The following is a 17275-nucleotide window of genomic DNA, read 5'->3' as shown; positions in this document are numbered from 1 at the left end:
TTGCTAACTTTGATAGTCTCCTAGGAGAAATGGCTGGCATAGTAGTTCATTGACAGTGGCAGCAACTGGACTGATGTGCTGAGAATCCCAGCAGAGGCTGTTTACAATGGACCTGTTTAAGACATGACAGGCAGCAGAAGTGGATAACAAATGGTGTAGCACTGGGTGAAATCACTCAGTTGGACTCTGGCTGGGAAAGTCTTGCAGAGTTGACTGAGGAAGAATTTTGTCCTATTGGGAAGAATTTGAGACTCTTAAGTCTCAAGGAAATAGGCAGGTTCTTTGACAATGTTAATGCTGTGAATTACACATTAGGTCCTGATCCTTCCTGCTTGGACCAGGCTTCCTAGGAGGTGAGCTGGATCTATGCAGCTAGATCCAAACAGTTGTTAATTCATCTTTGAGTGTGGATGTTGTCCCTCTTTCCTTAAAGGAGGGGGTAATATGTCTCCTCCTTATTAAACCATCATTACATCAACCTGCCCTCAGTTTGACCTGCCCCCAGTTTTCTTCTTGAAAAAGGTTGTAGAAAAATTGCATTTGTAGATAACTATTTGTTTATTTGTTAAATTTATGCGCCCGGCCATTTCAAATATATCACTCTAAAGCAGCTAATAATTAAAATAAAAGAGAGCCAGTTTGGTTTAGTATTTAGGGCATTATGCTAGAAGCCAGAAGAGTGGGATTTCTAGTTCCACCATAGGCATGAAAGCTGGCTAGGGGACTCTGGGACAATCACTCTCTCTCAGCCCAACTCATCTCACAGAGTTACCTATGGAGATCGTCAGTCATCCAGGTCATGGCTGTCCCAAAGGTGATTTTTCAAGAGGCAACTGGACTTCCTGAAAGTCCAATTGCCTCTTGAAAAAGCACCTTTGGGACATCTCACAGAGTTGTTGTTGTGGGGAAAATAGGAGGAGGAAGAGTATTACCATGTTTGCTCCATATTATATGCTTTATTATAAAAGTAATAAAGGCAGGATATAAATAAAATAAACAAAAAAAGAGAAAGCAAAACTATAAATACCATAAAATAGCTGTGAAGAACAACACATAACAGACATCCCCCAATAAATATAATCAAGAATGGGTTCACCCACTTTCCTAATCTTGAGAATGACTACCAGGGATGGGATGAGTCTCTTCGCAATAACCTTATCACACAACATGATTTGATTATGAGCATATGTCTCCTACATACACATATAATGTTTTAGTAATAGCTGATGTAGCTTTCAGTACATGTAATCCTTGTTTAGCGACTGCCTCATTTAGCAATTGGTCGCAATTACAACAGTGATGAAAGGGGTACTTTAGGACTAATTCTCACATTCACAAACTTCTCGTGTCTGTAAAGCAAAGGGAAGATGAAATAAGATCATAAGCACAGTCACAGTTTCACTTAGTGACTGCTTCGCTTAATGATCAAGTTGCTGGACCTAGTTGTGGTCACTTAACAAGGACTGCCTGTGATTGATTTATACATCAGTACATGGGAAACAACAGCATTATTTATGACTCCCACTTTACACTAAACCCTAGTTTGTCCAAGTGTAATTCAAGTGAAAAGATAATACATCTTATATTGGCTTAAGTGTGAGCTAGGCTACTGAATGGCCTTTAATGAGTTTGTAGTCATATTGATTTTATTTTACTTCAAGGTTCACAGAAGTTAACATGAGGAATGTTGTTTTGCTTCAACTAATTATAATCATGGGATATGGTCTCAATGGAACCAAAGCAACAACATGGTATTCTTGCATGAGGTTATGACTTTCTGTATGCTTATTAATTTAAATGTTTCCATAAAATCTATTTTTTACTCTGTGAAAAAAATATTTCTGAACACTTAATAAGTATTATTTTTTATTTTGAGGTACTCCTCCTTCGTGTGAACTATAATACAATTAAACAACTAAACATATACCCTACTGATATAAGCATTTGGGTACATCTTGTTCTTTTTATTTGTAATTGTACCAACATTTCAGAAAAAATACTATTTTGATTCTTAATGGAGACAGTGTTAATATGAATTACTTGTTTAACCTTCCATGTGTTACCCCCAACCTTAAATTCCTAACAAAAATCTTTGGGAAACTTTGAACATATGAGAAATATAACTAAGACAGAATGTAACATTAATGTGATTTTCTATTATTCAAAATACTATAAGATAGAAGAATCAGATAACACAAACAATATAACTAAATTGTGCTTGTGGATCTGCTGAGTTGAGTTGATTTGAAGTGCAGGCTACATTATTTGTCTTCTTACTTGTTGATTATACTGGTTCAGTGTGATATCTTAAGGTTCTGTTTTGGGCTCAGGGTGCTCCAACACCTTCATAAATGATGGAGGGATGAGGGGATTCTCCAAATTTGCAGATGACACCATGTGCGGGGCAATTGCTAACACTTTGGAAGATAAACTCAAGATTCAGAAGGATCATGACAGACATGAGGAATGGGCCCTATCCAACAAAATGCAATAGTAGTGTCTATGAGAGGGATATAGGAGTCCTGGTGGACCATCTCTTAAGTATGAGTCAACAGTCTGCTGCAGCTACCAAAAAAGCCAATACAGTCCTAGGGTGCATCAACAGAGGGACAGCCCCAAGATCATGGGAAGTGATAGTACCACTGTATACTGCACTAAATAGGCCACGCTTGGAATACTGCATCCAGTTCTGGTCACCATGACACAAAAAAGATGCTCAGGCTCTAGAAAGAATGCAGAGAAAAGAAACAAATAGGATAAAAAGTTCGGAGGATAAATCATATGATGAATAGGTGGGAACTAGGTATGTTTAGCCTAAGAAAAAGAAGAATCAAGGGTGACATGATAGACGTTTTCGAATACTTGAAGGACTGTCATATGGAAGAGGGGGTGAAATTATTCTCTATAGCACTTGAGGGCAGGACAAGAAGCAATGGGTGGACACTCATCAGAGGAGGTCCAACTTGGAACTAAGCAGGAATTCCTTGACAGTGAGAACAATTAATCAATAGAACAGCTTGCCTCCCTGAGCTGTGGCTGCTCCATTGCTGGAGGTTTGCAAAAAAAGATTGGACAAACATTTGTCTGGGGTGGTATAAGGAATCCTGGCTTGAGCAGGAGGCTGGACTAGAAGACCTATGATTCTATACTAACCATGTTTCCTCAGCAACCTTTCTATCAACACCTGCTGTATCACCACCATGATCACCCAGAAACTGGCACACTGCTTCACAAGTAGGCCAACCATTTTACTGGACCATTATTATGGACAAACTAATATTACTCTCTTTTTTATGTATGTTAGGACCTGAGTTTCTTTTGCTGGCTATCATGGTTTATGACCCTCTGTAGCCATGTCTAATATAGTTTTAAAGTGGACAATATATATAAATCTAACCGTCAGCTTCTGGCCCATGATTTCATCATGACCATTATTTCATTATTCTCCCTACACCACCATTTGTGTGAGAAAAATGTGCTGAACCAGTAGGTGTGAAGTCCAAGCTATATATATCATCATCATCCTCTTTTAATGACCCCATAATCCCTTGCAGGATGCAGTCTGGGCAACTGAATGTGTTTACTGGCCGGATGCCCTTCCTGTTGCCAATTCAGAGTTTTATTCACAACCTACTCAGTTGGAATTTACCCCAAATAAAGCTAAATACCCTACATTACAGTACATGTAAGCATAATAGATAGATAAGGATAATAAATAGATGATGGATGGATGGATGGATGGATAGATGATAGATAGATAGATAGATAGATAGATAGATAGATAGATAGATAGATAAGCAGACAGACTGTGTGTGTGAGTGAGTGAGTGTGAGTGTGTATGTGTGTTAAGGTGTGTTATTCTGAAAAAGTGCTGCCAGATGCCTTCTGGTTTTTGGCTGCTATAGATCAGAGTTTTTCAAACTTGACAACTTTAAGATGTGTGGACTTCAACTCCCAGAATTTCTCAATCAAATTTCCTTGAATTTTTTTGATTTAGGATAAATGACAAAATACTATGCCGTTTCTTTATTAAAGCAAAAATAATCTTAGTTTAACACTCTTCCCAAGGTTGTTTTGTTAAGGTGTAATTTTGTTAAGGTGTAATTGTAATTGTAATTTGTTAAGGTGTAATCTATGCATTTTGTCTTAACCCACTAGGAGATTGGCAAGGTTGGTATGTAACAGAGAAATGAATGTATGCTTTCTTTTCATAAGACAAAATTTTTGGAATAAGTGCACCTATCTTGTACAGTAATTAGCCTTATTGCTCTTTTCTTGGAAGTTCATTGAAAACCTTCTAATTGGTTCTATATAATTTTGCTTGCAACTACAACTGCAATTTTGGGTGTTAATTTTATTTTCTAGGCAAACACAACAGGCAAAAGCAGTGTTTTGATGTGATTCCATAATCTTCTAGGTTTTATATCAGTGTCTCATACTTTTTAGCTTTCACCAATTTGGTACTTTCAAGATGGCTTTGACTGTAACACCATTATCTTTAATCCATTATTCCAGGTAGGAAAACTCATACATTGAATAACCCTGCAGATTCAAATTGTTGATGTATATACTTGTAAAGTTTGCTCCGTGCTCTCTTTGGTGAAGAATCTCTGAAGAGGAACCATTCATGTCCCCAAAGGAAGTTCACATCTTCAAATATAATGGCATGTCAAATCTCCAGAGACAGTATAAATGTTTGAGGAACAAACTGACAACTTTTATTTGAAATGTTAAATTACTACAGTGAGTTGATCTTTTCCCAGATGATATCTGTAGATAACACTTAGTAGACCAAATCTGTACAAAAACCAACCATTTTCAGGATATATTATATCATGCTGGAAGGACTTTTTGAAAGGTAGTAATGTATGCTGAAAATTTTTAAAAATAATTATATGAATCAGATAGGAGTAATGAAGCAGATATTAAGAGCATCCCTTTTTTGGTATTTACTTTTTCTACATTTCCGGTAAGTTCACAGGTGTTCATCAAGACTATTTTCAGAGTTGTTACTGGTTTAGACAACTCTTGTATCTTGGAATATATATTAAAAAATAAAAGTTTAGAAATATATAGCAGGAAAACTGCTAATGTTAAAGGTAAAAAAAATGGTAAAAAGATTTTTGTGTTCCATCTCCCTGGGATTTTATAATTTAAAATTGATTCCTGAAGTGTTATTGTCTTAATAGTATGTTAGTATTATATTAATACTTCCATTGTATTTGCTTTATTAATATTTGTTTTGTAAGCCTGCCTTTAGAGCATTTTAGGTTATCAGGATAAAAAAAGGAAAATACTAAAATGTTGTTCAACAAGATTAATTTTAAGGGGCATGTGAGACCTTTTTAAAATCCATTAAATCTTGGAAAAATGGTATGTGAAAAATAGATTTTATTTGTAAAATTCAACGAGGTAAAAAAAAATGCTAGTTATGGAAGTTTTCTTAGAAGTCCATATATATCCTACAATGAAATAGTATGTGAATGAATCAGTATAAATAAGCAAGCAAGTAAACTAAAGGAAAGAATTTAAATGGATTTCTTGATTTTATTTAAATTGCACTAAGTACCATGGTCCTTTGCTATGTTTTAAATTATTTTAACCATACACCATTGAAAAATAGGGTTTTAGAAGCAAAATTTAAACAGCTCTGGTAGCATTGCTAAAACTTTAGGGAAATTTCAGCTTGTCCACCCATCAATGATAGTTGCTTGATACCAATTTTTCCTTATCCCAATTATCTGATGGTTTTCTTAAATACAAAAGACAAAGTGGTGTGAAAAAAAAAGCATGGGCTTCTATTTAAAAAAGAACAAGAAAAATGTTTCAGAAAAATTTGAATGGAGGGAGAAAATGTGTAGAAGGCTTGCATATTTAATACTTTCCCTCCCTATCATATTTTTCTCTGAATCGTATCTTCCCCAAAGCTAGCTTCCTCTCTTAAAGGCAGTTCGTCCATTCTTATAAACCATGTTTGTGTTCATCATTTAATCAGCTGTCCAAAACAACTTACACTAATTTTATCATGTTCTGTAAACTGATTTCACTCTTACAGGTGACATGGAAAAATGGGGAAATGCGACCACAGTGACTGAATTTGTGCTCGTTGGGCTCTCTAAAAACTCCAAAGTTCGTGCTGGATTGTTTGTCCTCTTCTTGGTTATCTATCTCATTGCTGTAGCTGGCAATGGCCTCATATTGCTGCTAATTATCGTAGATTCTCACCTCCACACACCTATGTATTTTTTCCTTAGCAATCTCTCCTTTATTGACATCAGCTATATCACCACTTCTGTCCCACAGATGCTGCTCCACTGCTTCATGGACAGGCCTACTATCCCGCTGGGCAGTTGTTTTGCTCAGATGTTTACTTCTCTCCTTTTAGCTCTGGTGGAGTGTCTTTTGTTAGCTGTGATGGCTTATGACCGTTTTGTGGCAATATGCTATCCTCTGCGCTACAACCTGATCATGAGTCGCAATTTATGCATCCAGCTGGCTGCGTGTATGTGGATCAGCGCCTTCCTTTTGACTATTATACCCTTTTTCACCATGCAGGTAACTTTGTGTGGGCCAAACGTGGTGAATCATTTCAAGTGTGAACTGCAGGCAGTGTTGAAACTGGCTTGCTCTGACACCCATACTAATGAAATTACCATGATAATAATCAGTGTCTTTACCCTAGCATTCCCCTTCTTCTTTATCCTGGTGACCTATGGCCGTATTGGATTCACTGTTTTGCGTTTCCATTCAGCACAAGATTGGAACAAAGCCTTGTCCACCTGTGGATCCCATCTCACTGTAGTGAGCATTTATTATGGCACCATCTTGGCCATGTATTTGAGGCCTCAAGCCAAGACATTCTCCGATAGGGAAAAAGTAGTGGCAGTCTTTTACGGAGCTGTGATCCCCATGTTAAACCCCATCATTTACAGCCTGAGGAACAGGGAAGTGAAGGGAGCCTTCTGCAGACTGTCTGGGAAGAAAGTAGAGGAATAAACCACCCAGGAACCAGGTTGATAGATCTTCCACAAGCAAGTCCTTTTTTATTTGGTTTTGTCATTCAAGAGAGGACTTTGTGAAGTGTCATTCTCTAAGTATTGTCCTGTGTCACCTCTGTCCCTCTTTGTCTATGCTAGCTAAGACTGATGAGTATGAAATCATTAAAGAATTGAACTGAATTGAACTGAATGCAACTGTGCATAATTTAATATTTCAGGTTTGCTCATGATCAACATGGTTTTAAGCAAGGAGAATATATAGAGAGGTGGGTTTCAGCAGGTTCTGACCAGTTCTGGAGAACCAGTAGAGGAAATTTTGAGTAGTTCGGAGAACCGGTAATATATAATAGAATGAATAGGTAAGATCAGTACAAGATCAAACTTCAAAAAACTGAGTGCAGCTAGATTAATCACAGATCTTAAACGTTAAAAGTACATATGAAACCAGAGACGTTTCTTTTAGGATTAAGGGACAGGCAACTAAAAACAGTCGTGGAATTTTGTTTTTATGTATGATAACTGCAGCAATACTATTATAAGCTCAAAGGTGGAAGGGTTGACACTACCCACAAAGGAAGAATGGCTGATGAAGATGATGGCACTTGTAGAGATCGCTAAATTAATCTCTGATTAGTGGGAAAATAATGTAACTTCCTAGAAACCTCTTTTAGATCTTTTGCATAAAACAGAAAAAATGCACTCATGATTTGTGATTTGGATGATTAGAAAAAGTTGGGTAATAGAAATAGGTGAGCTGTTTTATAATCACAATTAATATTGCAGTTGTACTCATATTTGCGCCAGAAGAAATCGGAAGCCTCTATTTCTTTTGTTTCTCTCTGTTTGCACTTTTTCTTTTCTATTTCTTCTTCCTTCCTTCCTTTGCTTCTGTTACTGTTTATTAATTTGTGTTAATGTTTATATATTTGTGTGTGTGTGTGTGTGTGTGTGTGTATGCATTTACATTAAGGTGAACAGATTTTAACATTGGTAAGAAGGACACCATTGTGGGCGTGGCTTATTGTGTGGGCGTGGCTTGGAGGCCATGTGACTGGGTGGGCGTGGCACCTGGTCATATGACCGGGTGGCCATGGCTATGTGTATAGAGACTACTCAGAGGGCTGAAAAGTCATTTCTGACAGGTCCTCACACTTTTGACTGGTCCTCACACTTATGACCATCCTCACATTTATGCCCGTGCAGCATTCTTAACAACCATGTCACTCATTTCACAACTGCTTCTCTTCACCATGGTGACAAGATAGGGCAAAAACGTAAAATGTGAGGACAGTCGTAAGTTCAAGGACTGGTCAAAAGTGCGGGGACCAGTCAAAAATAACTTTTTCAGCCCTCCGAGTAGTCCATATGCACAAAAGGACTAACCAGAGGGCTGAAAAAAGTCATTTCTGACAGGTCCTCGCACTTTTGACTGGTCCTCACACTTATGACCATCCTCACATTTATGCCCGTGCAGCATTCTTAACAACCATGTCACTCATTTCACAACTGCTTCTCTTCACCATGGTGACAAGATAGGGCAAAAACGTAAAAAGTGAGGACAGTCGTAAGTTCGAGGACTGGTCAAAAGTGTGAGGACCAGTCAAAAATAACTTTTTCAGCCCTCTGAGTAGTCCATATGCATAAAAGGATACAGTAATAGAGAGGGATGAAGGAAGGGAAGGGAAATTAGAGTAGGAGTGACGGTAAGAGAGGGAGGAAGAGAGGAGGAGAAGGAGAAAGGAAGAGGAAGTAGGGAGGAGAAGAAGAGGGGGAGGAAGAGAAAGTAAGAAGGAAAGAAAAGAGAGGTGGTAGGTTTGAGGAGAAAGATTGCTGTACAATAAAAAAGATGAAAGGGAAGAAAGCCAACCCCAAACAAATATAAAGATATTAAGATAAAGAATGAATTGTTAAACTTTAAAGAATAAAAGAGAACAAATATGAATAAATAGCAATAATTAGAAACACACATACAAACATACAATGTATTTTCTTTGAACAGAATATTTGGCTGGTTCACAAATTTAAACAGTGTTTAGTCATTTCAATTTAATTTACAATTTCTATATTTCCTTTTTGCCATATTTATTCCCCATCTATTTTTTTAAAAAAAAACAATATTATCCTTCATCCTCATCTCTAATCTTAATCAAATTCAATTTTTCCCTTCTATTCTATATTATACCCCTTCCCATTGTCATCTATTTTTATATCCATCCTCACATTGGTTAATTATGTAATATGAGTTGTTTAATACAAATTCAACATTTTAATATAAATCAATTAGTTATATAACTATCTTTTTTGTATATTAATCAATATGAACATGAATATTCCAATTATTTCCATGCAATCCAATTTCTTACAAATCAATTAATTATATTTACCAATAATAATAAACCAAATAATTTCCCCCATATATTCCTCCAAACCACAACTTAACCATTTCTGCTTTCAACACAGTATACAATTAATAGTATCTCAATTATTACAATTCCCTAGTTAAAAAGAGCTTTTTTTTCTTTTGTGTTTTAAAATCTTGAACTCTCCTCTTTTGCCCTAAATAATTCCCCATTGTTTGCACCTACCTTTTTTGGTGAGGAAAAGGAAAATAAATCTGTTGCCTAATTTTCCAACGTTGCAAGCAAACAGCAAAGCCAACAGCCTGTTTTACTTTCAGTTTCGTTTTGAGCTTGGTTTGCACAAAGAGAAAAAAAATTGCTGAGCAATTTAGCAAGAGCAGAGCCCTGCGCAAATCAGCTGAGAGGGGGAAGCCGAGCTAATCAACGTAGGGCGGCCCTTTGAAGCCCCGCGGCAAGAGTTTAAACAGGTTTTTTCCCTCTAGCCATCAGTGGGGATTCAGGAGGCAGCCGGGACTCAGGAGGCAGAATGAAAAATCGGGACTTTTTTAAAACGCCGCGGGACGTGGGACAAATTGCTCAAAAGCGGGACTGTCCCGCCAAAAGCGGGACGTCTGGTCACCTTAGAGTAGACGCCTTTGTAGCCTTATATCTCGAACACCACAGATTAGTTGCTCAAGCAATGCATCGTCCAAGTCCCTATAGTCGCAGTGGGTTGTGGCTTTTCGCAGGCTCGCCATGTACACGCTGACCGGTTCTCCCTCTCGTTGTACGCGCTGTCTGAGTTGGTATCGTTGCACGAACTTGGAGGGCACAGGAGCGTAGTGAGCCCAGAGAGTTGCCATCAGGGTGTCCCAGGAAACGGTCTGGACCGGCGTTGGCTCACAAAGTGACTCTGCCATCTCGAACACGTCCGGTCCGCAGTGGCTTAGGAAGAGGGCTCTCTTCCAATTAGCAGAGAGCCCTTGCATGTCGCTGGCTTCGAGCGAGCATTCGAACCTCGTTAGGTACGAGACCCATTTTTCGCGGGTCGGATCAAAAGGCTTGGGCGGAACGTAGGCAGACATGTTCGGTATGCCTCCTGTGGTTCGCCTCGTCGCCTAGCTGAAGCTCGTGGTCTCACTGGTTCACCTCTTGTGGCCTCAATCCCACCTTCGTCGCCAATGAAGTGGTTCGGGAATAACGAGAGGCACAAGCAGGCTAGTGACAACAGCTCTTTAATATACAGTGAGACTTCAGCAAAAACTCAGAGGCTGCAGCCCTCCTTATATACAATCCTGGAGGGACTGTCAGCCAATCAGAAACTCAGGCAGGTTTGAAACTCCCGCTGAAAAGTATCAATACATAACAGAAGCATATCTATCTCATTAAATGGGATGGCTACTAAATCACGGGCATTAGTAATAAGTGATGTATTCTATAGGTCAGTGATGGCTAACTTTTTTGCCATTGCGTGCCAGAAGCGGGGGGAGCGCAGGGGGGTCACACGCATGCATGCCCACACCCATAATTCTATGTGCTCCGCCCCTCGTGCATGTGCACATGACCCCCCCCATTCTCCCCCCACTTTTAGCACATGATGGCACGGTGGGTCTTGTAAGCCCATTTTTTGCTCTCCCCAGGCTCCAGAGTCTTTCTAGGAGACTGGGCAGAGCAAAAATGGCTTTCCCCAACCCCTGGAGCCCTCCGGAGGCCAAAAACAGCCCATTTGTCAACTTCAGGAAGTCCCACCGATATGGCTCCGCGTGCCACATGTGGCACATGTGCCTGTTGCGATATTTTCAGGATCAGACTCAATAAATAATTTGAGAATTAAGAGTTCAAATATATCTCTCTTTATTTACATAAGGCATTCTATATTCACTGAATATTCACAGATAGAAGCGAAGAAGGGATGTATGCAGCTCCTTATATATACAATGGGTGGAGCTAGAAAAGGGAGTGGTGAAGTATGAATACATTAAGAAGTGAAGAATAAGTTAACCCCTGATATCCTGTTCATATACAATTTACATAATGGAGAATAAGGCATTTACTTGTGACAGTGCCATAGGTTCGCCATCCCGGCTATAGGTGGATTAAAAAGAGTTTAGTCCTAAAACAACTAGAAGGTTGTTAATGTTGGGGAAAGTTTGAGATAAATATTCAGGCAAACAAAAATTCCTGAAGATTCAGTCAGTCATTTTATTACAGTCTTATACCTATACAATTTTGACGGTCTCATAGTCATTTCCTAAAGTTTTATTCTAAACAATCTGTGTAGATTTTAAAAATGCTACTATTCAGACATTGGTTGTGAAGCATCTTATTTAGAAATTATCTCACCTTAGTGATGTGCAAGGTTGCAATGTCTGAAATTAATTTTATTGCAAGTTACTGATTAAGTTCCCATTTTCAAAAACTTTTCCTGTTACTTTTCCAATCTTAGTTGCTTCTGCATAATAGACTACCATTTGAATATTTAGCACAAATAGTTCCCTAGAATGTTTAATACTCAATTACAAGTAAAATAATTTCTATCAAATATACTCAGAGAGTGTGGTGTGGTGGCCTAGAGGTGGAGCTCTTGCCCACAATCAGGAGGCTGTGTGTTGGATCATAAGTAGAAGCTGATATTTCTCTCTCTGGGCACAAAGTGAATATATCTGTTAAACAAAACTCCACATTGGCAACAGGAAGGGCATCCAGCCAGTAAATGGTCAGCTCCATTCAGTTGCCCAGACTCCACCCCTCAAAAGATTATAGGGTCATTAAAAGATGATGATGATGATACTCAGAGGGATAAGTACCAAAAAAGGAGCTGCAGATCTTGACAGTCAGGATGGAAGTAGATTCTCTGGGATCAAAGCATGAATAAAGTCAAGAAGTTTGGGATTGATTCAAGAATAAAATCTACTGCATTGGAGTACCAAAAAACCTCCCCTAAGCAACAGTTATTGATTTAACATTTCTTCTTGGTTAAGGAAAAAATAATCAGATTTTTTTTCTCTCCTGGCAGTTGGCACGTCAATGTTTCATCTGTTTATGTTTCCCATGGAAATAAATTTCTTTTCCCATAGTCTCTTAAATGCACCTTTGACTTCCTTATTCCGAAGGCTGTAAATCATGGGGTACATCATAGGCGTCACATTGGTGTAGATCAACGAGACCAATTTGTCTTCATTCAGGGAGTAGCTGGCCTTTGGACGGATGTAGATGAAGATGGCACAGCCATAGTGGAGGACGGCCACAATCAAGTGAGCAGCACAGGTGGAGAAGGCCTTTTTCCGGCCCTCAGCACATTTGATCATGAGGATGGAATGGGCAATAAAGATGTAGGAAGTCAGAATGAGCAAGAATGGAACAAGTAAAATCATCGTGCAGACAAGGAACACAGCCACTTCTTTGTCATGTATGTCATTACATGCCAGAAACAGCATTGGCGGGATGTCGCAGAAGAAGTGGTTAATATTATGTGAACTACAAAAAGGAAGACTGAAAATCAAAGCAGTGAGTCCCAGTGAGATTGTGAATCCACTGATACAAGCTATCACCAAAAGTTGTTTGCAGAGATTCTTGTTCATGATGACAGTGTAGCGCAATGGGTTGCATATGGCTAAGTATCTATCATAGGCCATCAAAGCCAATAGAAAGCATTCAGAGCCCCCAAAGGCAATAAAGAAGTACATCTGTGCTGCACAGGCAGTCAAGGATACACCTCTGCTCTTGTCCAAGAAGTTGGCAAGCATTTGAGGCACAATGACCAGAGTGTAACACACCTCAATGAAAGACAGGTTGCGCAGGAAGAAATACATGGGGATGTGGAGGGCAGGATCGAGTAAAGTTAGGACCACAATGGTCAGGTGTCCTGAGAGTGTGATGAGGTGCATTAGAAGGAACAAAGCGAAAAGCACAAACTGTACATTTCCAGTGGTACTGAATCCAAGCATCACAAAGTTATCCTCCATGGTACTATTCTGTTTGTGCATCTCCATCCTACATCTTGTAGTTGGACACTGATATTCTTAGGATGCAAAGTCTCCTTCACATTGCTCTCAGTTTCTACTAATAGGCATGTTTTCTTAGGAGCAATACAAATGTGAATTCTTTCCCACTGGGAATTCTTTCCCACTTCCCTATCTATTCTGAAGAGTTATTCTAATCTTCTCTTAGCCCAAACATTTAGTTTTTGGTGATCAGCCATGATTGGCTAAATATTGTCACCTAGAAGGTCATAAGAAAAATACACAATTGATATTAATAAAAATAAAAATGATGTAAACATATCTGCCACCAAGAATGTTCATGTTTGTTGCCCAGGATCAGAGGGATTTATAACCTGTTTGTCACTTACCTTTTCAATTGTCTTTACATAGTGTCTATAGGGCTTTTTAAGAATGTTAAAAGTTCTTTTGCTTGTGTGTGTGTTTTTTTAATAGGCCTATATGTATGAAGTGAGTGTTTCAGAATTATAGAAATTCAGCTACCTCAGAAACATAATTGTATTTTTCTTTTAAGAGCTCTTTATTCTAGTTGGTGCTGAGCCTAGGATTTCAAGTTATAATTTTTAATTTTTAATTGTTTGGTAGATTTTGAAGGATTATCAACAGAGATTCCATAGAAAGCTTCAAATATTTAGGGACTGCTTGAAGGATTAAAGGATATTCAGGGCCTGATTAAAGGACCATATTCAACTTTCTCATACGTTATACAAATAATTTGAATCAAGATGGACAATTATGACTTAGAAATAGATAGCTGAACAAAATAAGGATGTCTAAATTACCATTAGAGAACCATCTTGGTGTAGAAGTTAAGGCACCAGCTTAAAACTAGGGGACTATGAGTTCTAGTCCCATTTTAGGCATTAAGTTAGCTGGGTGATCCAGGGTGAATCATTCTCCCTCAGCTGTAGGGAGTAGGTAATGGCAAACCACTTCCGAAATCTTGCCAGGAAATTGCAAGAACTTGTCCAGGGCAGATACCAAGAGTCAAGACTGACTTGAAGGGGCCAAAGAAAGGTCACCATTGTCTGAACTGCATGCAAATGAACCCAAATAAGCATATTAATCAGCTGCCTAAATTTGTAGTTATTATGCCATCTAAAGAAACAGAAGGATATTTTTAGGCACAAAGATTATGTCTAACACTTTCTGTAAGAAAAACTACTATTACCTAGACAGATTCTCCTTTCATGGACCCAATGGCACCACAGCCAGTCTGAAAACCTTTAGTTAAAGGGAGTGGGGGATTTGGCCACCATGGAAGAAGATAGCAATAACAATAGCATTTAGACATACAGTCAGGTCCAGAAATATTGGGACATCGACACAATTCTAACATCTTTGACTCTATACACCACCACAATGGAGTTGGAATGAAACAAACACAATGTGCATTAACTGCAGACTGTCAGCTTTAATTTGAGGGTATGTACATCCAACTCAGGTGAACGGTGTAGGACTTACAGCAGTTTGTATATGTGCCTCCCACTTGTTAAGGGACCAAAAGTAATGGGACAATTGGTTTCTCAGCTGTTCCATGGCCAGGTGTGTGATATTCCCTCATTACCCCAATTATAATGTGCAGATAAAAGGCCCAGAGTTCATTTCAAGTGTGCTATTTGCATTTGGAATCTGTTGCTGTCAACTCTCAAGATGAAATCCAAAGAGCTGTCACTATCAGTGAAGCAAGCCATCATTAGGCTGAAGAAACAAAACAAACCCATCAGAGAGCTAGCAAGAACATTAGGCGTGGCCAAAACAACTGTTTGAAACATTCTCAAAAAGAAGGAATGCACCGGTGAGCTCAGCAACACCAAAAGACCCGGGAGACCATGGAAAACAAGTGTGGTGGATGACTGAAGAATTCTTTCCCTGGTGAAGAAAACACCCTTCACAACAGTTGGCCAGATCAAAAACACTCTCCAGGAGGTAGGTGTATGTGTGTCAAAATCAACAATCAAGAGAAGACTTCACCAGAGTGAATACAGAGGGTTCACCACAAGATGTAAACCATTGGTGAGCCTCAAAAACAGGAAGGCCAGATTAGAGTTTGCCAAACAACATCTAACAAAGCCTTCACAGTTCTAGAACAAGATCCTATGGACAGATGAGACCAAGATCAACTTGTACCAGAGTGATGGGAAGAGAAGAGTATGGAGAAGGAAAGGAACTGCTCATGATCCTAAGCATACCACCTCATCAGTGAAGCATGGTGGTGGTAGTGTCATGGCGTGGGCATGTATGGCTGCCAATGGAACTGGTTCTCTTGTATTTATTGATGTGACTGCTGACAAAAGCAGCAGGATGAATTCTGAAGTGTTTCGGGCAATATTATCTGCTCACATTCAGCCAAATGCTGCAGAATTCATTGGACGGCGCTTCACAGTGCAGATGGATAATGACCCAAAGCATACTGCAAAAGCAACCAAAGAGTTTTTAAATGGACAAAAGTGGAATGTTATGCAATGGCCAAGTCAATCACCTGACCTGAATCCCATTGAGCATGCATTTCACTTGCTGAAGACAAAACTGAAGGGAAAATGCCCCAAGAACAAGCAGGAACTGAAGACAGTTGCAGTAGAGGCCTGGCAGAGCATCACCAGGGATGAAACCCAGTGTCTGGTGATGTCTATGCATTCCAGACTTCAGGCTGTGATTGACTGCAAAGGATTTGCAACCAAGTATTAAGAAGGGAAAGTTTGATTTATGATTATTATTCTGTCCCATTACTTTTGATCCCTTAACAAGTGGGAGGCATATATGCAAACTGCTGTAAGTCCTACACCGTTGGACTTTCATACCCTTAAATTAAATCTGACAGTCTGCAGTTAAAGCACATTGTGTTTGTTTCATTCCAACTCCATTGTGGTGGTGTATAGAGCCAAAGATGTTAGAATTGTGTCGATGTCCCAATATTTCTGGACCTGACTGTATACTGCTTTACAGTGCTTTACAGCCCTCTCTAAGCGGTTTATAGAGTCAGCATATTGCCCCCAACAATTTGGATCCTCATTTTACCCACCTCAGAGGGATGGAAGGCTGAGGCAACTTTGAGCCTGGTGAGATATGAATTGCCAAATTGCAGGCAGACAGCAGAACTGCACTCTAACCACTGCGCCACCTCATATCTTAAGATAGAGGATGTTTACCTGCTTTTAACACTTAGATTTGTTTTAATTTAGAGTACTTACATAAAATTTTCCCCTTCCCCATCATGCTTTCAATTCTACCTGTTTCTATAACAATAGCACATAACAAATTTTCACAGGATAGGTATACTTTTTGTGACTATAGCAAGAAAGGAATAGATGATGGATGGATGGATAGACTGATGGAAAAATGACTGGAAAGACAGAAAGCTACCACATCAATCAGTCTATAGCTTGAACATTTGAGCATTCTTCTTTTCTAAAGCATTGAACTCATTGCCACATTGGCAAATATCTATATTGCATGACCACTTACAAAGGATGAAGGCAAGTCTAAGCAGTCTTTAAAAGTCTTACAAGAGGTTAAATTTTAGGTGATTGGAAATTTGGGCACGGATTCACATCCATGATTTGTCTGAAATAATTCCAACTGAATCCAGTGGGAAATATTTTTGGTAAATGTACTTAGGAGCTCCACCTTTTTTAATTTGATTTGTTTGGTTTACTAAGTGCCTTGATTCTTCCCAAAGAATCAAATCCCATTGACAAGGATCAGAGCATTCATAGGTTTCCAAATGTTATTGACTACTGCAATCATCATCCATGACTATACAAATATTCTTTGTACAAATGTTCTTTGTATATTCAGAAGCAGACCAGACTGTTTTCATGCAGGTTTAAACCTAATGCCACATCTATGTTAAATTAAGCATTTAGTTGTGATTCACATCTTAAACTGGATGAACATTGTAGGATTTCCATACAAGCTACTTGTGGCATGAAATCAT

The 17275-nt window shown here is 38.9% G+C and overlaps 2 protein-coding genes across 2 annotated transcripts; one reads left to right on the top strand and one right to left on the bottom strand.

Moving 5' to 3' along the window:
- The first annotated feature begins 6060 nt into the window (after window positions 1–6060).
- LOC139310815 (olfactory receptor 13H1-like) lies at window positions 6061–6996 on the top strand. The gene has a single exon (XM_070935045.1). It carries the CDS (start codon window positions 6061–6063, stop codon window positions 6994–6996), a length of 936 nt encoding a protein of 311 aa, XP_070791146.1.
- A 5373-nt stretch (window positions 6997–12369) lies between these two features.
- Window positions 12370–13329, bottom strand: LOC139310814 (olfactory receptor 10Z1-like). Its single transcript, XM_070935044.1, has one exon. It carries the CDS (start codon window positions 13327–13329, stop codon window positions 12370–12372), a length of 960 nt encoding a protein of 319 aa, XP_070791145.1.
- Between the last annotated feature and the right edge of the window lie 3946 nt (window positions 13330–17275).

Source organism: Pituophis catenifer, unplaced genomic scaffold (genome assembly GCF_029215685.1).
Source record: "Pituophis catenifer annectens isolate HBS135680 unplaced genomic scaffold, rPitCat1.0.hap2 SCAF_2, whole genome shotgun sequence".
NCBI lineage: Eukaryota > Metazoa > Chordata > Lepidosauria > Squamata > Colubridae > Pituophis > Pituophis catenifer.
This window is presented reverse-complemented; position numbering and strand designations above follow the sequence as displayed.

Bases quoted from the DNA above. Each gene is read 5' to 3' on its own strand.
- LOC139310814 (XM_070935044.1), bottom strand. From the start codon at position 13,329: ATGGAGATGCACAAACAGAATAGTACCATGGAGGATAACTTTGTGATG.
- LOC139310815 (XM_070935045.1), top strand. From the start codon at position 6,061: ATGGAAAAATGGGGAAATGCGACCACAGTGACTGAATTTGTGCTCGTT.